General features: G+C 45.6%; 1 protein-coding gene across 1 annotated transcript in view; it reads left to right on the forward strand.

Annotated features, from left to right (window-relative positions):
* The first annotated feature begins 1,523 nt into the window (after positions 1 to 1,523).
* The window catches only part of PLD6 (phospholipase D family member 6), a 124,241-nt gene continuing 99,315 nt past the window's right edge, over positions 1,524 to 26,449 (forward strand). The window contains exon 1 of the mRNA XM_069645738.1: positions 1,524 to 1,655. Within this exon, the coding sequence (XP_069501839.1) occupies positions 1,613 to 1,655 (43 nt within the window). The 5' untranslated portion in view covers positions 1,524 to 1,612. The remainder of the gene's footprint in view (positions 1,656 to 26,449) is intronic.

The raw sequence follows: 26,449 nt of genomic DNA on the forward strand, positions 1-26,449 counted from the left end.
TCCTTGAGGGAGAACTGACGTAAGAGTAATGGGCAATGCGAGGCGGAGTAGCGTAGAGACACGTTGCCCGCTTATGTGAGTAAAAGGCAGATAGCCTCTGGTGACGCAGTATGTGATTGGAAGGGGCTTCAGGAGAGAGTTGAAAGGGTTTAGGAAGCTGCAAGCAATTTGAGCGTGTACAGGCAGTCTAGGGGAGGGAGGCTCACCTGGACTGGTCTTGGCTCCTGTGGCGAACAGGGGCAAACAGGGCCTTTTTCTGGCCTTCTTCAGTGGCAAGTGCTTTAGAATGTTGGCATGTATGCATACTTGCCAACCCTACAGCTTTAGGCAGTAGGCTACTGCTTTTGAATCAGTCCTAACCCCTACAGATTCCAGTGACAGATCCTACTGCTTTTTACAGTGGCAAGTAATTTATATGACTCTAAGGCAGGCTCCAGGACAAGGCATGCAACACATTAGTCTGTCTATACAATGAACTGGTAGGTGATTACTTTGATTGCACTCCGAAGAAAATCTACTGACATGACAGCTACTTGGCTCTGTCCTGCACTCTTGCTGGGGCAACCCTTAGGTGAACCACCAGTGAAAGCAAGTAGCAGAGTATAACACCATCACACAGCATCTGCAGACAATTTGGTGGTACCATTCAGAATTATACATTTTTAACATTTCAACATCTTTCCATGTTGTGCTGTGTGTATGTTTTGTATTTTCCTGTGATGTCGTTGTTATGGAAATTGTTATTTTTCAAACTTGAAAAATCCTACATCTTTTTGGTCACAGAATGTTGGAAAGTATGTGTATGCAACGACAATTAGCATTGGAGTTCAGCTGGTGTTTGGGAGTTAATAGTCGCTCACCAAAATCTAAAATAACAAATTGTGGGTAGGCCGATGGTGAATGAATCAATGACGTCATTGGTCCGCAAAATGATGTACTAAAGTTGAACATCCTTTCTTATCTTGGAAGGCAGAAGACGTAACGTACTCTTAACACCCACGCTGTCTGTGTCCTACTCCATAGTCAGTGGTGTGGCTTTTAGTTTCATATAATCAACCAGAAAGTTGCCACCACAAACTGAAGCAGCTGCTGCCTCAATTTGTGGTGTCAGGTATAGAAAGTTGGGCGACTAGTTCTTTGTTACCTTGTACTGTCCGGTCTACACCTCAGCCACTGACTCCGCCCACCCAGCTCTGAGCGTGCGCAGCAAACTGCCACCGATCACGCTCCTTTATTTAATGCGCCGTTTGTCATGGCGTTCTTTTACACGTGGAAGTTTCTAGGCCTCGCCGCTTTGGCGGTCGCGCTAAGCGTTGAGGGCATTATCCACCTGCTTCGACGTCATAGACGGAAGCCCTTGCGTGAGGTGCTGTTTTTTCCCGCGCAGGTGACCTGCACCGAAGCCGAGCTGCACCCCAGCAGATCCCTGCCTTGTACCTGTAAGCTGCCCCACGTAGAAAGCTCCCTGAACAGGTTGCTTCAGCACTTGTTATCGGCCCGGCACACACTCGAACTCTGCATTTTCTCATTCTCTAGCCTGCATCTGGGCAGGGCCGTGTTATTGCTCCACCAACGAGGCGTGAGGGTCCGTGTTATCACCGATTCGGACTACATGGCCGTGTCGGGCTCTCAGATAAGTCGATTGAGGAAAGCAGGTATTCTTTCTACACGTAGCGAGTTAGCGACCGTAATAGGATTGCGCGCGCAGCTGGCAAGTTTTCAACTTCTTGCTCATGTGACATCCATGTTCTCAGTATTTGTGACATTTCCATCTCTTGTGTGCGGCACCTTGAGTGATAGTGCTGTGTGAGCTAAGTGCCTATGTCCCTGTAATGATTTTGTATTCAGGTCATCAGACCCACGCCATTTTCTACAATGAAAGTTTTAATGAAGAGTCACTAACATTGAATTAACCGGATAACTTTCACCCTCCACAACTCTTTCCGCATCAATTTCTGCCACCAAGCCATTCTATATAAGCCGTTGGAATTCTTTCCATACATTTCTCAGTTTCTCCTATGAGTGATTTTATGTGGCTAAATTGTTGGGCCTCTGTTGTAATATCAGCTTTTCCACTTGACCATCTTAAGTGTTCCTGTGTACGTTTCAGAATGTAAATATGTTTTGTTTCCATATGATCCCAAACCGTTATGTTTGACATGGTAATGGGTGGACTTATATCTACCAGTGTTTCATCAGAACATACAAAAAATGCAAACTTACAGATTGAAGTGGTGAATGCAATCGGAGGGGAGAAGTTGTCTCATTTGTTCTCCCCTTCCACAGGTTTCTGCAGTGTAGTTTCTAAGGCATTGCTGCTGTCTAGTGTATGCCAATTAGCACCTTTAACTGACTAATGTTGAGCCCAAAACTGAACAGCTGAAGACATACAGATACACTTCAAGTAAATGTGTTTATCTGGAATATTCTATGTTTTATAGAACATTGGTTCTTGAATTGCTGGAACACTGGGTTGCAGAAGGTTCAGAGTTGTGGACTGTAAATTCTCAGGCTAATGAACTTTGCATGACAAAATGTTTGTTGGAATGCAGAGGGCGTGCTAATGTGTTTCTCTTCTGTATGACACTTGCCAGGGCTGTGTGCTGTATATCCCAAACAAGTGGACCAGTATCACATGGAACACCTGCTGAATTTTCTGCCACGCTCCCCTTGTGTAGTGGGTCGCTTCCCTCTATCAAAGTAAGGGAGTATGTCCCAATACGCAAACTGCACAGGGCTAAAAACCTTTCCTGCACACATAAAACCCCCACATCAATATGTGGGTGGCACCTAAGGAGTCTGCAGGGAACTAAAATGGTGTCCTTGCCACACACATGCTTATGCTTTTCAGAGAGCACTCCTGCAAATTGTTAGGAGCCAATTCGGCCTCAACATTTTGTAGGGGCTGGATGACAGTTTTAAAAGCTGGTTGTGAGGCCATTAACAGCACTGCCTTCGGCCTGCAAACTCCTCTGTGGGATGGCTTAAGCCCTTCCAAATTGGGGTGTAATACATTTCTTTATTGGCTCCAGTTCATTAACACAGCTTCCACCTTCCTACTCAAACTTCCAATATCCTGCATTAACCTGCGAATTCCACTGGAAGCAGTTGTTCAACACATCCCCTTACCTCAAAGTTTTTTTTTGGCAACTAAATCTATTTACAAGTAGACCACCAGGGGGCACAGACCAAGTTGACTGCGTAAGAGCTCTGCAGATCCTTGCCCAGGAAAGTGGATTATTGCTCTTCTAATCCCTTGCACCCTTGATCCATTTTGTGTAAAGAATTGGGCCGTGATCATACCCTGGGCCATGTTTGCAGTCAGAAAAACTCCACTTGCTTCTCTGGGATATTCTCACTTTGAAATTTTGTATGGAAGGGAACTTTGAGATGTCTTAGACAAGCTTAAAATGTAAGATTGATCAATAGTTTCATTGAAGTCTCAGAGCATGTTAAGACCTTGGGTATTTTCATGGACTCACATCTTTCGTCCAAGAAACCTGTCTCCTACTTAAAATCCACATGTGCTTTCTACAATAATCTTATATGGCAAATCCGACCATACTTACCTGAACAAAACCTGGCGCTGATTGCAGGAGTCTAATAAAGAATTAGGAAAGATCCGATTTTTGGGAGTACCACCCTTGGGGATCAGAAGGGACTGAAAAAAGCAAACAAAAGGGGTGGTAACCCTATCTCTTCCAGCCACACTCAGGTAAATAATGTTCCTGTTATTGGAAAGCAAGGCCGCTGCAACACTTATTTAAAATGTATGAGTGTCATAGTGACGCTCAATAGATTAGAAACAGGGAGGTGCAGATGAAAATACATATAACACAAGCACCTCAGAAAACAACCACTGGATAGTAACAACATTAATTGTATTTATCTTTATGACAAAATTAACAATTAATCTAAAAGTTCCACTTAAGGGGGCGGAAGACATTGTACACAGTACATATAAACAGAAATTACAGCAAATGTTGAATTGTTTTCAAAACTGAAAGTTTAGTGGGATTAGTACGTGCAAAGTAGTACTCTATGGGCACTGAGAGTGCAACATCAAGCATTTGGGAGTAGAGCGCTATTTGGTTGAGCCAGCTCTATCAGACAGGAAACCTATTAGATTTTAGGTTTCTAAATGTGGAGGTCGACATATGTTTTGGCTAAAAGCATCTTCAAAATCAGGCAATGCACAAAACCGTTGTCTGTTGATGCGGGTATAGCCATCTTCAGGACACAGGAAACCAGAGTGATAGAACAACTTGGTAGTGTTGAGCACTTCTTAATAACCAACATTTGAGGAAAAACCCTTTAACGTGTTGCAGGAGCAAAGCTCTCCCTGGCAGTGCACATAATCATTATCAACATAGATAGTGGCCGTGAGATATGCATATGATTACTTTTTCATACATACAGGAGGGAGACGTGTTGTGTAAGAACCCTCCAGCTGGCAAATTGGAGCAAAATTCCCCAAAGGGAGCTATACAACCAAGGGAGAGACTGTATGTGTCTCAAGGAAATGGTTATTCAATGTTTTTTTTCAAAACACTCACCTATGTACTAGATGAAGCGAAGGAATGGCCGGGGAGAGATTAAGCTTTTATCTCTGGGAACCAAAACAGATCTGTAAATCAAACAGGCTTTTAGTTGGTTTTGTCTATTTTCGCACTTGTTAGTTTGGTGTTTACCTGAAGCACCAAATGTGGAAGTCAGTTAGAAAACCTAGGTGCACTCACCTATATTTAATGCTGTAGTGATTTCTTTTTTTTTTTAGGAATGGCCTCAATGCTCATTGTTGAATGATGCTACGTCTGAAATACAGCCTCAAGGTTTGCGCTGTTAGAACAATTGCTGTTAGATGTAAAATGTAGCAACAAAGTAGAGGCAGTGAATATACAGGATAGAATATATTCACGATCTTAATATAAATGAACAAAATGGTCTCATTACCTTTTTAACTATAGGGGTGGGTCCACTTAGTAACCGCTATGTTGTGTAGAGAATAGTCCGTTTAGGACAGGCGCTTTTTCACCAAGGTTGTGTTAAAGTGGGCGAGACCTACAGAAAGGTAGGTAACGGCAAGTTAATACAGTGTAAACTACTGTTTTTAATTACCATTTAGAGATAGAAGAGTCACCCGATTCTTAACTGATAACAGCCTGCAGTGGGCCGTGTAAGCAGAGTCGTCGGTCGGTGTTGGCTACGGGTCCGCGTGAGGAAAAAAGGGGCGTGGTACTCCGCGTATCCAGGACCAGGAGGCGTGTCGGGCGCCTCAGCTGTTGTGGTCAGCTGAGCCCGAGCTAATGGAAGGCAGCTGAAATGGAATGGAACCGCTCTCGTGTTCTACACTGTAAAACAAAAAGGGACAGTGTGGAGTACACTGAAAGGATTGTGGATCGTGTATTTGGCCATGGCAGTGTGGTGGTTTGTGGAATAGTGGAACATGCAGCCTACCGGCTCTCGTGTTCCACCCTACAACACACAACGAAACCATGTAAAATACACTGGAGGGATTATGGATTGTATATTTGGCCATGGAAGTACTGCTGCAGTTTAGCTCTTTTTTTAATCTTTTTTGCAAAACGATCCAAGTGCTCTCTTTTTATTTTCAGATGTATAATGATGAGGAGGAGCGGCACTCAATGTCATTTAAAGAACCCTAACAGGGTGTCGGCCAGCAAATAAACGGGAAGAGCCCTTCTAGCTCCCTTATTTCTGTATATGCACTATTGTTTGTTGAAGAAAATGCAGATTCTTCGGTAAATCAATATAGGGTCTGCACTGATTAAATTACTTGTCAGATCAGCAATTATGTGGGTTGCTGTGAATGCAGATATCTAAGATGATGTGTAGACAATAGATATTTTTTGCAAAAAAAGGGGAAAACAGAAGAGCCCTGTAGAGAAAGGGGACTCTTGAAAAAGAGGGGCCACTCCACTGTGGTGTTTAGACCCCGTTTAACGGTGTCCAGATTGAAAATCCATTTTTGTTCCTGTTTTGTGAGGAGTAGGTCTCTGTTGCCTCCTCTGGGGCGTGCTGGGATCGTTTGAATAATAAACCAAAATAAATCATTGTGGGAATGTTTTAACTGGGTGAAATGTGCTACAATTGGTTTATTTTCAATCTTGTACACGAACGATGTTCGCATATTCTGTTTTATCGGGTGCTTCGTCTTGCCAATATTGCAGGAGCCATAATTAGTGGGAAATTGGATTACTGCAATAGTCTCCTGATGGGTACTTCCAAAAGCAATACCACTAAACTGCAGACCACACAGAATGGTGCAGTTAGGGCTGTTTTTGGATTGAATTGGCAGGAAAAATGCCAGCAGCCGTAAAAACTTCACTGGCTACCAGTCCAACAGCGGATTAAGTTCAAATGCTCTGTTACGATTTTTAAGTGTCTAGCCGGCACTGCCCGTAGCTATCTAGCAAATAAATTAAGGCCCCTGTTCGAAGAAATCTTTGATCTAAGGATAAATATAACCTACAACAACCACGTAAAATCCTGGAAAGTAGGTGGTACACATTTTGTTAATTGGGCTCCTATGATCTGGAATTATACCCCCCTTCTGATTAAAACAAGTGTGTCTCTAGCCATTTTTTAAAGAAACTTCCTAAGACAAACTTGTTTGATGTAGAAACTTAATAGTCCCTCTTTCCTCTCTTTGACCTGAGCTTCTGTTTTATGTTTGTTTTTTTCTTTAGTGCTTTGAGGCCTATGGGCGATAGGGCGCTATATAAAAACCATAATAGATAGATGCTCAAAAGGGAGTAGCATTAAGAAGCCTTATTGCCAATTTCACAAACGACCCAAAAATGGAAGTAAACTAGCAACAAATGATCAGGGCCCATAATGTGGAATGCCATGGGTGCTGTATTGAAAATATATACAGCCTACACCTCAAAGTACCGAAAAATGGTCACTTTATTAAATTAAGATTAATAAATCACGTGTGTATATAACACATCGTCTCACAAAACCATATCATACAGGATACCAATAACTGACATGTATCAAGTATTATACAAACAAGGTGTATACATCAGAGCAATATGACTGCATATCCATCACTTTACATAGAGCTAGCTGTACATGAAATCTCCTCATAGTTGGCGACCCATTTCCTCATTCAAGGGGTTGTAGATCCAATTTCTTCTGTGACTTGTAATTATTGCAGTGTAAGTGTTTACTTAGAACCAGAAATACAGTCGACGTACTGTTTCGGTCTCGAATGAGCAGTACATGTGCATAAAGTATGGTAGGTCTTCATCAGGACAGAAGGAGAGATCCTGTGATGTGTAAAATACAGCAACGGTGGTCTATCCGTATTTTATATAGAATTAATCTGTTTTCAAATTTCAAAAGGCAAACTTATGCAGACGGACTGACCCTCCTACCTTAAGGGGGCTGTCTTCTAGATATCCCAGCTTCTTTTAGTTTAGCTGGGATGAGAATCCATATTGTAATTACACGTTCTCTGGACAGCCCTATAAATAAGATAAGGATATAGGGTTTTACATGTATGTGTCCCACTCCACTCTGGAGTGATTTGTTACATTCCGGATGTTTGACCAAGCTCACCTTCATCTTGTTTGCAGACATGAGATGATGGGAGAGGCTGTTAATGTACCCTCCTGATATAAATTCTGTATGGAGTAACAAATGTATACAATATATTCCCTCAAACCTACTTCAACAGAGTGGGAAAAACCTGTGCATATGTGGTTTGAAGGAGTATGTATATATGTAATTATTTGTTTCTCCGCACAGAATTTATATCTGAAACTATAAAGTCCTGGAACAGAAGTGTCCATTAAATCTCACCTCATCTTGCAACCAGAGACTCCAAAATATTCAAGTCTATAATGTAAACTTGCTTAAGGAATGGAAAGTAGATAATGGTGAGACCACTGTCACCATGGTGCCCCCCCTACAGATGCACATAGGGAAAATACCTTGATTTACCCTGAGTTGTCAACAGGCCGATATTAAAGATTTGTTAGACCATTTTCCCGATGTCTTTTTGGAGCACCCGGGAAGAGTTACCACCTTTAGTCATTTTTATCGGGACACCCGCAGAGCAAGCCATAAATCGGAGTCCTTCTAGGATTGTTGAAGCCCGAAAGAAAGTGACAGAACAAGAAATGGAGGACATACTTATGCCAGATTAAATTGAACCATCAGAGTCCCTGCTGTTTCTCTAGAGTTCTTGTCGCCAAGCCTGGTGTTTTTTGTATCGACTTCAGGAAATTAAATTCAAGATCTTTGTACGACAACTACCTGATGCTGAGGATCGTTTTGAACTGCTCAAAATTGGGCACAGCTAAATGTATATCCAGGTAGGATTTAACAAAAGTATTTTGGCAAGCACATTTGAATCCAGCAGATGGAGAAAAAAAACAACTTTTTGACACCCCAGAGCCTATTTCATTTCAAGGTCGTGCCATCCGACATTCATGGTGCCTCAGCTACATTTCAGCAGTTAATATACAGAATATTATATTCAAGCTTCTGCTGAGTTTACCTAGATGACATTGTGGTCCTCTGGCCGGAACATCTGCACCACCTATATGAAATCATCCTAGCCCACAGAACAAAATGGGCCTCAAAGCCAACCCACAAAAATGCCATCTGGGGGAGTCGGCAGTAAAATATTTAGGCTGTTTCGTAGGAAATGGCCTGATGCAACCCCAAACTGTGAAGGCGGTATTAAAAAAATAAAAAAATAAAAAAAATACCAAGAGAGAACTTTGTGCCTTCTTGGGGTTGACTGGTTACTACAGACCATTCATCCGTAACTATTCCACTCTTGCTGCTCATCTGACGGGATACGTTGGACAATGCCCAACCACAGAATCTAGTCTGAAGTAAGGAAGATGAGGAACGTTTAATGGGGCTGAGAAGCATCCTTTGCAGAAATCCCATCCTTAAGATACCAGACTTTAACAAAAGGGTTCTTGTTACAACGCTTCTAGGGTTTGACTCAGCACTGTTCTCTCTCAAGAGTATGATGGATTTGAACATCCTGAATTGCATGCAAGCAGGAAACTTTTCCCCAGGGAGAAATCCTACGCTACTGTGTAATTGGAAGATTTGGCCATAAAATGGGCTGTCACCAAATTACGATATTATCAAAAATGCTGAAAATTCAGGCTAATCACTGACCATTCTCCACTGACCTGGATGAGTTTTCAAAAAAACACAAATGCCGGAGTAATGATGATGAGTCTTGCACTGTTGCCACTTGCTGGTCTCTTGGCACTCTAGCGGATCCGCAGTGGAAGGAGGTTAGGGGGGTTTCTTAGTGGGATTGAGAGGGAGACTATCAAGGGAGCTTTCTGCTGCTGGCAGCTTCAGTTCGGAGACACCAGTCATTGAGCGTAGGTGCCTTATCGGTTGGTTTCCGACTTGTGGAGGTGATGTATGATCGAGTGTGGTTTGGTTTCCTGTTGGGTGTGTGGTTTGTGGTGCGGTAGAGTATGGTTGTGTTTATTTCAGAGTTTGAGGTGCAGAATGGTGAGTTTTTAGTACGGTTAGGTAGGAGCAACACTGTTTCCACCCCAACAGTCCACCTGCGTGCGATACATTTCCTACGCCCGACAACCAGTTAAGTGCAGCACATTTCTGCCCCCAACAATCCATTTCAGGGAGCAGAACCCAACATAATAAAGCTGTTATACAATGCCCATCTCAGGGCGCAACAGGGAGCATATGGCTAACCTATATAATTAGGCCAAATGCAAAACAAGGCTAACCTACACAAATCGGCTAAGTGCCAACAAGGCGCCAACCCATGCAAATAGGCCAGATGCAGAAAACATCCAGTTTACATAATTAGGCTACATGCAGGTCAGTATAGTAATAAGAGTGGTGGGATTTTAATGAAGTACAGTAATGGCTGTGCTCCAAGCCCACATCACACATTTTCTGTTGCTGTAGGTTGTCAGCATCTTGAGGCTAAGAGGGGATAACGGGAGATGAGATGCTTAGGAGGGAGCTGCCGTTTGACTCTGGTCCTTAGCCGATGGCTGCCTGGGCAAGGCTGCTTTGGATCCTGCTGTTAAGGCAGCCTTGACAGAGGTCCGCCAATCCCAAGGGAGAGGGGGGTGAGAAACTGGTAAAAGCAGGGGTAGGCATGAGGAGAAAAATAGCGGCAGAAAGGGAGAGGGGGGAAAAGTCGGTAAAGGGAGAAAAGAGAAACAATGGTGGCAGAAAGGGAGGGAGAAAAGGGCAGCAGAAAGGGAGAGGGAAAAGAGAAAAAATGACAGGGGGAGAGAGAAGTCGGTGAAAGGAGAAAAGGCCGGAAAAGAGCGAGGATGGAAAGGGCTGCTTGGTTGGGGGGTCACTCACCTACAGCAAGGACAGAGCAGCAGGACAGCTTTTTGAGAGGATAATGTTAAAGGTATTTGTACCACGCACCGTCACCAACGGAATTGGTCCCCAGGCGCCCAGGTGGATCTGCAAACAAGAAGGCGGGAATGGGTTAGTCCGGTGAAGAGGGAATAGGAAAGTGAGAAAGTGGTGTGCTGTTGACTGCTTCAGTTTGGTTTTCACTGTGCGCTGAACTTTGGTGTGGATATTGGACCGACGTGAGACCTTGTGTGGTTTATGTGTTAGTTTGTTGATGCAGTGTGGTGAAGTGCGTGCGGTTTGCCGAGTGACAAAATGGTTGTGTGGATTCTCGTTTGAGTTAGGTGTGCAGAGATTTGAGCATAGGGTTGGTGGGTTTTACGTCTTAGTACTTATAATTCTTGTTCTATGTATCCGATTGTCTAGGTAGGCATATTTTTCACTTTCTTTCCTCTCTAAATGTTATGAGTGTTGGCGTGCCACGTTCCCAGCTGTTTTGAAATGTCTGTAGCTTGCTTGCTCTCATTGGAGTCTTGCATTAGCTGCCCTTTGCAGAGTTGCTTGCATCTTTGCATTTTACAAGCCTCCCAGCCTGTGGCCCTACAGTGATTTTTGTTTACACTCTCTATATAACAATGTGCAAGACTTTGTATCTACAAGAAGTGTCTCAGCCCCCATAGACTTTGTTCAATTGACATTGGCTGTCCTGGCTCCCTGAAGACTCTTCTGACCCTTTGACCTTGTGTTTCTGTCCCTCATAGGTCAGGCATACGTTACTTGTATTGCTGGGAAAGGGTTAACCTATACTTCGATGGGTGGATTCGATTGATGCAACCTGTGCGCTCTTGACCAATTTTAAAAAATCGTTCTAAGGTTGAACGTAGAAAAATGTTTGGCAGCGATCACACTAAATCCTCCAACTCATCTACCAGGGTTGGGAAATAAGAACAAAAAAGATAGATGTGCGGATAAATGATTTGTGCTCAAAACCGTAATTATGGTACAAAGGATTATTTATATTACAATGAAAATATCAATAGAAGTCCCAAATTCTCAAGTTTGTAAAGTTTTAATTCAAATCGCAAACAGCCGACATGTGTTTCGATGCTTCGGTCGCTTTCAAGGCTGTAATTGTTGATCATCATAATCATAGTCCTAATCGTGATAGTCATCATAATGTTAGTATATCAGATAGACCAACATATTGAATCATTGTTGTAAACGAAATCTGATTCATCAACATTGTGTTTAAAACATACATTATTGACAATGATATATAATGCACAATAAATCAATAAGTATCAATAATCAAAAAACAGAACAAAATATACCACAATTGATGAGGATGGGGCAGTCAGTTTGATTCAAGTGATTGCAAGGAGAAACAGTAAAAATTTGAAAAAATTAGAGACTGACACGGGAGTAATTCAACCATAAAGCGTAGTATCTTACTACTTCTCAAAAGAATCATAATACGCTTAAATTAGCCCCCCATAGTTTTAAGTGAGAGGCTTCATTATATTGGACACTAGTCACTGAGTATGAAGTTCCATGCAAATTAAAGTATGCCCCTTTGTGAGCAAAGTAATTAGAGATTTCATAGACAGCTTGTCATGAAAATAAGTCTCGAAAATAAACCCTCAGTGGGTCTAAGGCCATGCTTACCCTGGCTCTTGATTCCAGCACGTGAAATTTCTGAAAAGTCATATATGAAAGAGCTAATCAATTACTAATTCCAAAACTGGACATAAAGTTATTGACCAGATACAACCAGACACTAGTTGGTATTTGGTGATATGAGATGTACCTGAAAGCACACAAATGTCCTGAAGATTGAGGTCTCCTTAGAAGTGCGTTGGCGAAATCCAGAAAATATGGAGTTGCAAATAAGCAAGTAATTCTACAATGTAAATTGTGTATTAATTGTCCAAAAGAGACTTTTTAAACAAGAAACAGTTTGAGTGATGAAGACATGATTGGTGGTTCGTGCCTGCAAATTAATTAAGCATTCCTAGTGCCAGAAAAACTGGATTGTTGGAGAAATAATATCCCTTCTCGGTTGGGTGCGAGTCGCAGCAGTTCTATCCACACATATAATCCTTAACCTATACTTCATTGGGGGATTGTAAAGTACTCGCCTGTTCAGAGAACTTGTTAAACTTGTTTCCTTCCCTAACCTTTTCCTTTTTCCACAGTATTGCATTTAAGTGTTCAAGTGATATATTAATGTCCAGTGTCCTAGCTATTGAAGTCACCTCTGGGTGTAGCAAGTATGTGTGACATCCCAAAAGGTATCTACTTACGTAACTGAAACTGAAGGAGTGTATTTTTGAAGTGTATTTTATTGTTGCATATTGCCTTTCCTAAAGAAAGCTTATTTTAAAACTGACTGTTAAATTGATAATTATTTTAATAAGAAACCTTGAATAAAAGTGTTATTTGAATACTTGTCACTATGAATCTCTATTGCATCTCTACAGTCACATTGATCCCTATTGAGAAGTCTGACGGCTCAGTCGCTCTACCAACTTGTGCAGCACAGACTTTGGGCTACCTATTGCCAAGAGGACACAGCTGGTGCAGTCTCCCACAGGGTTACTACATACAATCTTGCCGAACAACGAGCAAGGCAAAGTGCACAACGAGACTGCTATCCCAGGGCGGCAGTTGAGGAGAAAGGCAGCTAGAACCAAAGGGGCGACAAGGAGGGAAACAACCTTGCCCTTTACGAGCCAGACCCACGAAGCCTCAGTGAAGGGAATCTTAAGACCGCGGTCAATAGCCAGCGTGTGTTGCAGCAGATGTCAACAGTACGCAGAGCCCTCCTACATGGATAACCAGGACAGGGAGAGGCGCTTGCTACAATTGGTGCAGTCCTGACTCCAAAGACGAGGAAAGCCGAGTGGTTATCGCAGCTGGTGATTCAAAAGGAAAACTGATAAGAAGCCAAACTGTGTTGAACGAAGTTGCGAATGACAAATAAGGGAAAATCAAAGAACTTAACACCTAATGGGGAAAACTAGCTACAGAGGGGTTCGGCACCACATGGGTGCTCACTCGAGACTCTGGTTGTTTTCCCCCATTGTTGAAACTACTGATACCAGCAGACCTTAGGAGAGCTGTAAGGAAAGGGTCAAAGTGGTCATACAGGGGTCTATTAAAACCCCCTGTACAGTCTAAGTCCTTGACCGACAAGTAATTGAAAAACAAGGGGAAATGAATCCTGCATAGTGAGAAATGAGAAACTGTGTGGCTGGCAAACGTGAACCCGACGGAGGGATTCCTGCTAAACTAGGGGAAGCATGATGTCCCACTGAACATTGTGTTGACAGGAGTGAAACTGACAGAGGGATGTTCAGTGGATTATCAAAAAGGACATTAAGACTTGTGAATAAAAGCCGTAGGTAACCCGACAGAGGAAGGCTAACATTCGAGAAAGGGTCTCAGCCCGGAAGAGGGGGAGGTGGGGTAAGGGTGAAAAGCCATCACCCAAAGATTAGTGAAAGAAACAGATAATCTTGTGAATAAAAGATGCAGTGAACCTGACGGAGGGAGGCTAACATCCGAGAAGGGTCTGAACCCGGAAGACGGATCCAGGGGTGAAAAGTCATCACCCAACGTACATACTGAAGGGAACTTTGTTTGGTTATTTTGAACACATCAGGTCCTCGAAAGCAAAAGACTTTTTTGTATAGCTCCTGGTAGAGAACGGAAATGTAGTCTCATGCTGGGAAAGCGTGTGCGGTGCTCAGGAGGTCTGCCTTGTCCCGTGCTCAAAACATGTTGAAGGGAGACCCCGGCTACCACATCCTGACTTACCATGTTGTGAACACTGCTTTCTTATGAAAACGCGGACAGAATTGTACGGAGCTTGTTTTTTTGAACATCAGAGGCTGGGATTTAACCCGTGAATCGTGTTTGTAATGCTGAAAAGCAACGTTCCAAATTGATAATCAATAACATTGGCCCTGATTTGAAAAAGACGGCGCAGTCCGTTGAAAAACGTGACATCGCAAAGGGCAGCAGTTCTAACCAATACTAAATCGCATTTATCATATTCCAATTGAGTGGAGCTTTTTATTTGATCCAGTTGGCGCATGAATGAAAGAGGGCAACTATTCTTTGTTACAGTTAATTAAAACGGAGTTGAGGAACCACAATTTCTCTGGGGTTGCGAAATTCATGCGACAATTAGTATAAATATATTTTTTTGGATAAGACGAAGGGCGCTGAGGTCTACCTTGAGAAGTGCCTATTTAAGGTTCCTCATCAGGAGTTGCATGCTTTCTTATGAACCCTATCCCACATTCATTTTGTATTCAGTTGTAAGGATTGGTAATCGTTTTTATTTTATCTTTAGCATATGCACTTTTATTTGCCAAGACACCACTAGGACTGCCTTACTACTTGATGGTCCGAGCTTGCTCCCATCTTAGATTTAGGTTTAGATTAGGCGTTTTTCCAACCTACCTATACAGTTTAATGAAAAACCCTTGAACTGTGATCACTTGTCTGTCTTTACTGTTGCCACCATGAGTTCCTCACAGCTAGGACTGTCTGGTTCCAATCCACAAACTGGTTTCAGTGTGTCTAGAGTGTTATGCATCAGGGTTTCCCGCCAGTGGTTCCGATTGGACCACTGCTGGGTTGTGTGTGTGTGTGTGTGTGGAGGGGAGGGGGGCTAGTTCTGCTATTGGAAGTTTCGGCTTTTGGAATAAGGGGACCCCTGCACCTACTCTAGAGAGATCCTGGAGAAACCTGCTGGAGCTTAGACTTCTGTCCAGCTGTGAGAACTCTGATCCGCCTGAACAAGGCCTGGCGACCAACTTCTGCTGCTGTCTTAGAAGAGCCCTCTTCAACAGTCCTGTGAGGTAGCTGCGACCCGTGGAGTGAACAACCATTCCTGATGTCTGGCTGGTACCCTGCGAAGAGCATTCGGAAGTGCCCCGGGACTACCCTGTGGCTGGCCAGCTCTGAGTTTGGACTACTGTGCTGTGACATCGCCATTCCGCGTTGAGGCCTGGAACTTGGTGGATCCTCAGCTTGTCCTACAAGACTTACCTCAGCAAAACCTGAGAGTCCTAGCATCAAGGGTACCCGAAATAGGAGGGCTAGTCCAACTGCGACAACTGAGTCCCTTTTGCATCGCAGTGCTGCAGTGACCACCATCCGAAACAGCTTACCTGAGTCCAATCCAATCCTGAGGGGTCCTGCATCGTGTTTTGCTGCATTCTGCCACCGAGGGTCCTTGTACCAGCCAAATACACAGACTGGAGATCTGCTCGAACCTGCAACCCCTACGAATCAAAGACTGAGGCTGACGGTGGGAAAAGTGACCTCAGACCTTCTTCCATTGACCTGCCAAGTCCTGCTGTTGATGGTTCCTAGACTTTCTGGTTTTCATTCGAACATCGGAAAGGACGTGAACAAGAAAATATGGATTTCTTAAGCTGCTTTCCGATCAATCAAGAAGGGGAAGCCAGAGATAAGGGGAAGTGTATGTGAAATTGGCCAATTGAGGAAATTCCCACCCCCCTCCCCTCTGAGGATAGGGAGGCGAGCCTGCTCCGCACATCCCCCCCACCCCCTCCCAGGGGTAGAGGCACGTGGGACCTCACCGGAAGAGTCCCCCTACCATGAGGAGCTCCCTAAGGCTGGACATATTGTAGCCTACATGGGATGCACAAAAGGACCAGAAGATATAAAGTATTAAGACTGGGCTGAAGATGCACCTAATCAATGCTATTATTTTATGGGAGACTAGCATATCTCTTGACCTGAGAAGAGCTGGTTTATTAAGGAGTCCTCTGTGAGAAGGCAACGAGAAACCGAGACAAGCACATATGTAGGCTTGGGGAACTCCGCTGATATGTCACACCTGGGGGAAGACCTCAAGTTTTGAACTCGCCAGACAACACAGTGCAGAACGGCCACGATATTGTGAACTCGAACGGAGAGGAGCGAGCAAGGGAAAGTGGTGGTGGCGAGTTGACGAACAAGCAACCATGGTGGATGGTCCCTTCCACAAACGATTGCTGAGACCACCAGTAAAAGAGTCCATAGATGTCCATTCACTCTGTGAAATACCAGAACCCTGTGAAGAAGCAAGTGAGGAGGTAGAGGGGGAAACGCCAGCAAAACTAAGCAAGTAGCGGTCTCTGATCTGGGTAGAGGTGGCCGACGGACGAAGCTCCCAAGGGTGTTCTCACCCCTAACCCCCCATCAGGAACTAAGATAATGGCAAAGATGGGAAGCACGGGAGGCACCCAGGGAATCATACCACGCAAATAACTCTTCTGTGATGAACATGAAACTGAGTGTATATGGAAGCTAATGAACTTCAATTGTATTGATGCTAGAAAAGGAAACCTTGACAAGCTAAACAAAGCTAACGAAAAGCAATGGGATGAAGTACCCTGGGGAAAAAAGGAACATAACTAGTAACTTTACACAAGAATAGTATAAAGAGACAGTGTGAACCAGATTCCGAGAGAAATTGGAATATATAACCAGAGAAGCAGCTCAACACAAGGAGATATGTAATTGTCCAGGAGGGAACACTAACCAGAACAAGAATACTTCAACAAGATATTGTAACAGCAACAACAAGAATTATGGATCCTATGAGTCCAAAAGGAAGATTTGATAATGCAGTTGATGGAACTAAAGACTGTTGCAAATCAAATACTAACCTGGAACACATATACACTGGTACCAGGAATACTCTTCAGGAGAAGGGAGTCATTGGGGGTCATTCCGAGGTTGGAAGTAAGTAACGGTCCTTACCGGCATGGCGCAAATAGCGTGTCCGTATAGTCAATAGCCTGCTAATAGAGGGCTATTACGACTTCACGGGCACAAGCTTTGCACCAATGCCAGTAAGGGCATTACCGCCATGCCGTTAAAGGCACGAAAAATGACCTTAGCGGCATCATGCATAGCGCAGATTGCACTACCGGCATGAACCAATGCAGCATTAGCGGTGACCGCTAATAACGGTCACCGTAAATAAGTATAACCGGAAGTAGCATCCTCGCACAGGAACGGGAAGGAGCACGGCGGCCGTTTTTAAAAACACAATCCTTTGCCATCCTCAGAACACAGGGCACGTGGGACTCTGCTGTTTGTTTGAAAACCTTCATCCAACACACCACAATGCCCATGGCCCTTAATAAGGGAGCCGGCCGCCAGCGCAAGGAGCGCCTCAACTAAGACGAGTTGGAGATGCTAGCTGGGACCCTGCAGGAACATGCTGAGATTGTGTTCGCCAACAGTATGAAGAGGGAGGCCATCATTAAGAAATGAGATCTGGGCTCTTGTGGCGCAGAAAGCGAGTGCAGTCCGGAACACCCCACGCACCATCAAAGACTGCCGGAAGCGCTAGGACGACTTGCGCCTCCGAGTACGGAGCATACTCTCAGGCAATCGCAACAGGCGGAGGTGCAAGCTCCCCCATCAAGCTGACCCCATGGGAGGACATCTGCGCCAGCATGATTGGCATTGAGGGGATAGAATTTGTCGGTGACATGGAGTGTGGCGCCAAAACATCGGCAGATGAAGGTGTGTCCTAAGAAAACACTCTAATGCAGAGTCTGATGAAAGTCAACCAATATGTCCGTCCAAAGAGGCAAGCCATGGCCCAACACAGACACACTCCCAGCAAAGTTGGCGGACACATCGGACACATGCAGATGCCTGCAATGCTGTACCTGACACATACCACACAAAATGTAAATGCCATAAGTCACACAGCATGCAGGCCCCAACAAATATGCATCTCACATAGCATAGGTCTTGGCCAACATGAGTGACCCCAACGTATGCCTGCATAACCCACCCATGTATCAAACAACGTGATCATCCAAACTCAAATGCCTATTACCCTCGATTGTGTGGATGATCGATTGTCCAAATGTATGTATGATGCCTATCAAAACATCACTCATGCCGTCCCTGTCCCTCCCCCCCAACAGGCTCTGACCATGACAACGATGCCCAGGACTCCCTGCAAAAAACACACCCCAGAAGAGGTCCCGGGATGAGGCTAACCGGCCTTCCACCTCGAAGGGCCAGGGCCAACCCAAGGGCCGCTGTGCACCACCAGGGAAGACACCCCAGGTTGCCGCGCCAACACCCATTGCACAGCCAGAGGAATCAGCCGAGGCACCACACTCCGAGTCAAGGTTGGCTGGGGAGGTGGCGGCCACAGCACCCCAGGCTGTGGAGAAGGCACAGCATGAGGTATCTGTGCTCGTTGAGGACGATTCCTCAGAACGGCCCCGCACGCCCATTCCACAGGCACCCCCCCCAAATCTCATCCCTTGAGACAGACCACGCCACCACCCTGGAGCAGTCTAGGCGGGAGCTCATTGAAAGGCCATTTAGTCAGATAGTGGCGAGTAGTGAGGCCGAGCAAGACGCCCAGGAACCGTCCACCTCCACAGGTGCACCTGCAGGGCCGCAGCGTGCTGAGCAGCTGACTGCCCTTGTGCGGCAGTTCGTTGAGGACAACGCACAGGCAAGGCAGGAGTGGCGGGAGAACATCGGAGGGGGTGACGGTGGTGGAGGGTTATTGCACTCTTGTTTCGTTTTCATTGTTAAATTCAATACAGCTGTTGTGTCAAAAGCAAGTTCTGAGTGGACATTCATCATTGCGCATTTGTCATTTATTCATATACAGTGCATAGTGTGCATGTACCCACACACCCAGTGGCCTCTGTCACCTCTGCAGCCAAGTGTGTCAGTAATATTGTGCAATCACTGACTGACGCACAGCACGTCCCTCCTGTGCATCGGCACTGCAATGATGTGCAGCCACTTCTTCATCACCACCAGGTGGTTGCAGTTCAATGTCAGGGGCACGTTGTGTCGGATACACATGTTGTGCAGCATGACACATGCCAGGATGACCTTGGCCACCTTCTCATGCCTGTAGACGAGTGCCCCACCTGACGGGATAAGGCAGCAAAACCATGCCTTCAACAGGCCAAAGGTCTGCTCAATGACCACACGGGTACGGGTGTGGGATCGATTGTACTCCTCCTCATGCCTGTTATGTGTGTTTCGGACAGGGGTGAGGAGCCACGGCATCCAGGGATAGCCACGGTCACCTGCATGGGAGGCATAAAAAGGTATGTCAGTCGATTGATGATGGACAGCTGTACTAGTCACACATGTCAACAGATTATCGTTGGTCACATGCACATGTCCCTGGTTGTATGCACGCCGTTTTTAGGCCCTCAATGTGTCCTGTCCCATGGAATAATGGTGTAGGTTGCATCTTCAAGATGATACATGGTGTGCTCTGCCGTCTTGTAGCTCATGCATTGTGTACGCATACAGCTGTGTTTGTGTCAATTTAGTGATGTGTTGTGTTCTGTAGGATTATCTGATGGGGAGCGTTGGCAGTAGGCTCCACAGTGTTAGGCATTTTGCGCTGATTTTTGCCATGGTGAAATGCAGCATTCCTGTGGTTGATCCGGGATATCAGGCACAACAATGTGATCTTGCTTGCGTCGCCTCCCATCTGCACCTGGTTGGAGTGGTATTGCTTGCGATAAACCACCTCCATGGCATGGAGGCCACCTTTTTGTTTCAAGAATCTCCTTGGGAGTCCATGGTAGGGATATGTATTCCATTGTGTGCTTGAGGAGGGCATCCAGCACTTGCTTCAGGATGCGAGTGAATAAGGGTGGTGATATGCCATGCATGTGCCCCACTGTGCTGGTAGGTGGCTGTGGAAAGGAAGTGGAGCACCGAAACTACCTTCAGTTGAGGGGGGATGGCGGTGCGTATTTCAATGAGGCTGACAATCGTGTATCATGTCCACCATGGTGTTGATGGTGTCCCGGTGTCATGATGCCTACCTCCAAGGAGCCAGGTCCGACCCAGCAACCCCAGAGGCAGGCATCATTTCCCCCAGGGGAGTGCCAGCGGGCCCAAGCTGGGGCCCTTTGGACGCAGTCCTGGCGCCTTAGGCGCCAGGCTCATGTTGGACCTCTGTCCTGCCGCCTTAGGCACCAGGCTCATAAATCTAGACATGTGTTCAAGTGTTTTAATGTGCACTTACCTGATGCAGACCATGCTGCCACAACCAGGCCCTCTTGAGGCCTGAATAGGAACTACTTTACCTGTGGGACTACTTTCCACCCGGGTGTGGTCGGGGAAGGATACATACCTGATCGGAGGAAGGATACACACTTGGAACTTCTTCCAAAGCTATTTAAACCACACCCGATCAGCAACTCACGCTTCGCGTTGTTCTGCTCCTCGCAGCTGGACGCTCACCGTGTCAGCTCCTGCATCTGGACTTCAGCCACGCCTGTCAGCATCCTGGGTCACCTGCAAAGGGAGACAAGAGACCTACCAGCTAATCTGCACCACGGAGACATCACCGACGATCCTGAAAGGGAAGACATCATTTTTAAAAGCATTTCGTTACGATTGCTGCAGCGCTGCATTTCACTCACCTTTCCTGGGTTCCTCCATCTTCAGCAGCGATCATCCGGATACACAGCCACTTCCCAGAGCCTAGAGAAAAAGACAAGAATAACAGGTGAGAGAAGGAAGGGAATAGGAAAAGCTCAGTTTCCTTCTAAGACTTACCTGTTGGGTCATTCCCATTTCATTTCGGGTCTTGCTGCTTCCAAGCAGGACCCCGGCCCCTATGGGGAAAAAAGACAAAGACATTAGATGAGCAAATGCAAAAACGTTACCTGAGCGCTCATCTAGGACTTACCAGATCTTTACTGGAACTGCACGTTTCACTTCGGGTCGGCGCCATATCTCCGGCATTCCGAACCCCGGCCCCTATGGGGAAAAGACATCAACATCAGCGCTTTGTTGCAAGAAGTCTCCAAAGGAATCTTCATTCATCACCTGAAAAAAGACAATGAACATTATTATTTAAAGCTTGAACTTTTGAACTTGCAACAGAACTTTTACAGCGCCTTACCAGTATAATCAAGCTTACCTGAACTCCCATCCAACCTAAATCCAGTGAAGTAACTGGGTTCAACGCGCCCCTGCGTCAGAAGCAGGATGGAGCGCTCGTCCTTTCAGACCCTAAGGTGAGACTTCACGGGGAATCGTGGAAGGGTATCGTGGAGGGTTGGAAGAGAGTGGGAGGCTTGAGCATAACTCAGTCAGTAGGTAATACTCCCTTTTCACGCACAGGGGAATATTCCTGCGAGCCGGAGAAGCCAGAGTAGAGGGCCCTTCCTGTCCATCTTCAGAGTCCTGCGCTTCACCATTGAAGAAGCATCAGCACTTGAAGCCAGACCTGCGCCTCTGTGGGAATCAGGTGAGCGTTACAGAACGCGAAGCCTACCCACAATTTCCCACCCGGGCGCTATGGAGACTTCCGAGACTGCCCAGCTTTTGGGGGAATTACGGGCAGAGGTGCACTCAGCCCGCCAGGAGACCAACGCTCTCAAAAGAGAACTGATCTTATCTATGGAAAGAACTGATGACCTAGCCAAAAGGTTATTACAGGCCCAGGCAGGGCACACTCATTTACCTAATTCCGGAGACATTTCCACATCAATGGGTTTGAGTAACCCAGTAAAAATTAATCTACCTGGACACATGCCTTTGGCCCCGCCTGAACGTTTTGCGGGGGATCCCAAGAAATATGCCGTCTTTATGAACCAATGTCGTTTACACTTTCTATGCATACCCGGAGCCTTCCCTAATGACCAGACCAAGGTAGCCTTTATACTATCTTACCTCAGTGGCAGTGCTGCCGATTGGTCTATTCCATTGGTAAATCAGGATGATCCCATTCTCCAGAATTTTCAGGGCTTCCAGGCCAGCATGGAAAGATTGTTCGCTCGACACTCTCAAGGACAGGCCCTTGATAACGAACTGCTATCCTTGCGACAAGGTAATCAGGATCTTCTGTCCTACATAGCCACCTTTAACAGACTGGTTGTGGAAACTGGATGGCCAGAAAGCAAAAGAATCACATTGTTTCATCGAGGCCTGCGCAGAGAGCTTAAGGATGTTTTAGCTCAGATAGTAAACCCACCCCAAGTCTGCGCAGACTACATTGACTTGGTGGTTCAACTTGATCACAGACTTCAAAATAGAAAAGCAGATCGGTTCAAGTATGAAAACCGAGCACCGATCAAAACCCACGCTACCTCCAAGAGTACCGACGTATCTGAACCTATGCAAATCGGTGGTGTTAAAGGACCATTAACGCAGAAAGAACGAGGGAGAAGGCGGCAAATGCAACTTTGTCTGTATTGCGGGACTTCCGGTCACTTTCTTCAAAATTGTCCAGTTAAACCACTTAAGAAGGTGGTTGGAGCTACTGATAACGAATTAGTGACACCTGATTCGGGAAACGACCTAGCCCGGCAAGCGTAGAGGTCCGCTTGCCGAGCTTGAAAACTAACTCTTTGACCTCGCATTTCGTCATGCCAATGGTGCTCGTGGACCCAAAACAGCCTCAGCAGTTGCATGCTATAAAAGCATACATCGACAGTGGAGCTATTGGAAATTACATAGACCGTGAATTGGCTTCCAGGATTAAGCTCCCTCTCCGCCCGAAAGTAACCCAAGATGTCATTACTACAGTAGATGGAACCGAAATAGCCTCAGGGCCTGTAACGCATTCCACAGTTGAAATCACTCTGGTGGGTCAGGACGGACATCGGGAAGCAATCGTGTTTGATGTGATCAAGGCCCCACAATTTCAAGTAATTCTTGGAATTCCTTGGTTAGAAACACATAATCCCAGAATTGACTGGCGAGCAAAGAAGATATGTTTTCCTGATTGTGAACCAACTTGTTATCCAAGAAATCCAGCTATGGGTCTAGCCACAGCAACTTCCACCCCTGTACAGCTACTGTCAGAATACCAAGAATTCCAAGACGTTTTTCAGAAAGAACAGGCTAACACGTTACCTCCCCATCGGTCTTATGATTGCCAGATCGATCTGGTACCCAATGCTCAACTACCTTGTAGTAGGATTTATGCTCTTACGGAACCTGAGAACCTGCATTTGCGTCAGTATTTAGATCAGTACCTAGCCAATGGTTTTATTTGCCCGTCCAAGTCTCCTGTCTCTTCAGCTCTGTTCTTCGCGCCAAAAAAAGAAGGCGACCTTAGAACGTGTATAGACTATCGCGCCCTAAATCATATAACGATTAAGAATCGTTATCCTCTGCCCTTGATCCCTGAGCTTATCGACCATCTGAAAGACGCTTGTGTGTACACCAAGTTAGATCGCCGAGGAGCTTATCACCTGGTGCGCATAAAAGAAGGCGACGAATGGAAGACTGCATTCCGCACCAAATTTGGGCTCTTCGAATATCAGGTGATGCCCTTCGGTTTGTGCAATGCACCTGCCGCCTTTCAGTACTTTATGAATGATGTTCTTCGGGAACTTATCAATGTCTGCGTCATTGTTTACATTGACGACATCCTGGTGTACTCTTCTTCAGAATCTGATCACAGAAAACATGTTAGGGCAGTTCTTGAGAAACTGCGCCAGCACAGACTATTTGCAAAACTCGAAAAATGCGTTTTTCATACCACGGAGTTTCTCGGATTCATCCTGACACCTCAAGGAGTCCGAATGGACTCGCGAAAGGTGGACGCCATCCTCAAATGGCAATCTCCAAGCTCGGTGAAGGGAGTTCAGAGCATGCTCGGCTTTGCCAATTTCTATCGAAGATTCATCCCGGAATTTTCCCGAACAGTCCAACCCATCACCGCTCTCCTAAAGAAAAACAAACGCTTCGAATGGACTCTAGAGGCCGAACAAACCTTCCAGGACCTGAAAACCAAATTCACCTCTGCACCTGTATTGAAGCACCCGCACCCAGATCTCCCGTACATAGTGGAAACCGATGCTTCCAGTTCGGCCATGGGAGCTGTCCTGTCGCAAAGAGACCCAAAAACTAACCAACTACACCCAGTGGCCTTTTGGTCCAGAACATTTTCTCCTCCTGAAATCAACTACGCAATTACCGATAAAGAGTTACTGGCCATCAAATCTGCTTTCAAGGCTTGGCGTCACTACCTTCTCGGGGCAAGACACACCATCACCGTAATTACGGACCACAGAAACTTACAGTATTTAAAGACGGCCAAAGCTCAATCTTCACGACAACTCCGATGGGCTCTATTCTTTGCGGAATTTGATTTTGTAATTACCTATCGCCCTGGCTGCAAGAATGGAAAAGCAGACGCCTTATCCCGGATTGGCATGGAAGAACCTAATTCGAGCTTAGAACCTGTGCCCATCATACCTGAGCAAAGAATCTTAGGCTTAACTTCATTGCAATCTATTGAGGATATCCAAATGCAAGTAAAACAACTTCTAGACTCTTCAACCTTACTGGAATGGAGTCAAAAGGGTCCTCATTACACCGTTAAGGATGACTTACCCTACTTCCAGGAGCGGTTGTTTCTGCCAAGTAAAGAATTGCAAGTACTTGTTATTGCCCATCATCATGAATCTTTAATGGAAGGACACCCTGGTATCGCTAAAACGGAGGAAAAAATCAAACGCCACTTCTGGTGGCCTTCTTGGAGAAAAGACATAAAGTCTTTTGTACTGTCTTGTGGAATTTGCGCCCAAAACAAGGCTCAAAAGAAAAGGCCCGCCGGCCTACTTCAACCCTTGGATATTCCACCGGCACCATGGCACACCCTGTCAATTGACTTTATAACAGATCTGCCTCCTTCTGCTGGTTACAACACAATCCTTGTAATTGTGGACCTATTCTCCAAAATGGCCCACTTTATCCCTTTAAAGGGTTTGCCTTCAGCTTCCACCTTGGCCAAGGAATTCCTGGAGAATATAGTTCGCATACATGGTTTCCCTTCCATTTTAGTCTCGGATCGTGGAAGTCAATTTATCTCACATTTTTGGAAGAAGTGTTGCCAACTAGCACAAGTAGATGTGCGGTTATCCACCAGCCACCACCCCCAGACCGACGGACAAACCGAGAGAACCAATCAGACTCTCGAGCAATATCTTCGGTGCATGTTACACCAATCCGAGTTAAATTGGAAAGACATCCTTTGGATCGCAGAATATGCATACAACAATTCAGTGCATTCTGGAACCGGACAAACCCCCTTTTATACTTTGTATGGTCACCATCCTCGGACCTCTGATCTAGATCCACCTCTGACCCTGGAAATGCCCGCAGTAAATCATCTGCATTCCACAATAACCTGAGCCTTCAAAGAAGCTGCAACTCATTTACAGCAAGCCAAGAAAAAGTATAAAGAAAACGCTGATTTGCACCGAAGTAAAACTCCTCCTTACCAAGTAGGAGACCAGGTATGGCTAGCAACTAAACATTTACCCCTCAAGGGCCCGCGAACCTTCAATCCCAGATTCATAGGACCTTATCCCATCAAAGCTATAATCAACCCAGTGGCCTTTAAACTGGATCTACCGTCCAACATGCGTATTCATCCAGTTTTTCATGCATCACTTTTGAAGCCAGTACAACCAGGAACCCGATTGTCCAAGCCTCCAGATCCAGTTCAAATTGAAGGGGAATTAGAATTTGAAGTTAAAGACATTTTAGACTCCAAGGTGGTAAAGTCGAAACTCTTCTATCTTGTTGACTGGAAGGGATATGGACCTCAGGAGAGATCGTGGGAGCCTAGTAACCATGTCCACGCACCTCGATTAGTACAAAGGTTTCACCGGAGATTTCCGAACAAGCCCAAACCCCCGGAGGGAAGAACCTTGGGAGGGGCCTTGAGGGGGGGTACTGTCATGATGCCTACCTCCAAGGAGCCAGGTCCGACCCAGCAACCCCAGAGGCAGGCATCATTTCCCCCAGGGGAGTGCCAGCGGGCCCAAGCTGGGGCCCTTTGGACGCAGTCCTGGCGCCTTAGGCGCCAGGCTCATGTTGGACCTCTGTCTTGGCGCCTTAGGCGCCAGGCTCATAAAGCTAGACATGTGTTCAAGTGTTTTAATGTGCACTTACCTGATGCAGACCATGCTGCCACATCCAGGCCCTCTTGAGGCCTGAATAGGAACTACTTTACCTGTGGGACTACTTTCCACCCGGGTGTGGTCGGGGAAGGATACATACCTGATCGGAGGAAGGATAC

Source organism: Ambystoma mexicanum, chromosome 2p (assembly GCF_040938575.1).
Source record: "Ambystoma mexicanum isolate Mex_15411 chromosome 2p, UKY_AmexF1_1, whole genome shotgun sequence".
Taxonomy (NCBI): domain Eukaryota; kingdom Metazoa; phylum Chordata; class Amphibia; order Caudata; family Ambystomatidae; genus Ambystoma; species Ambystoma mexicanum.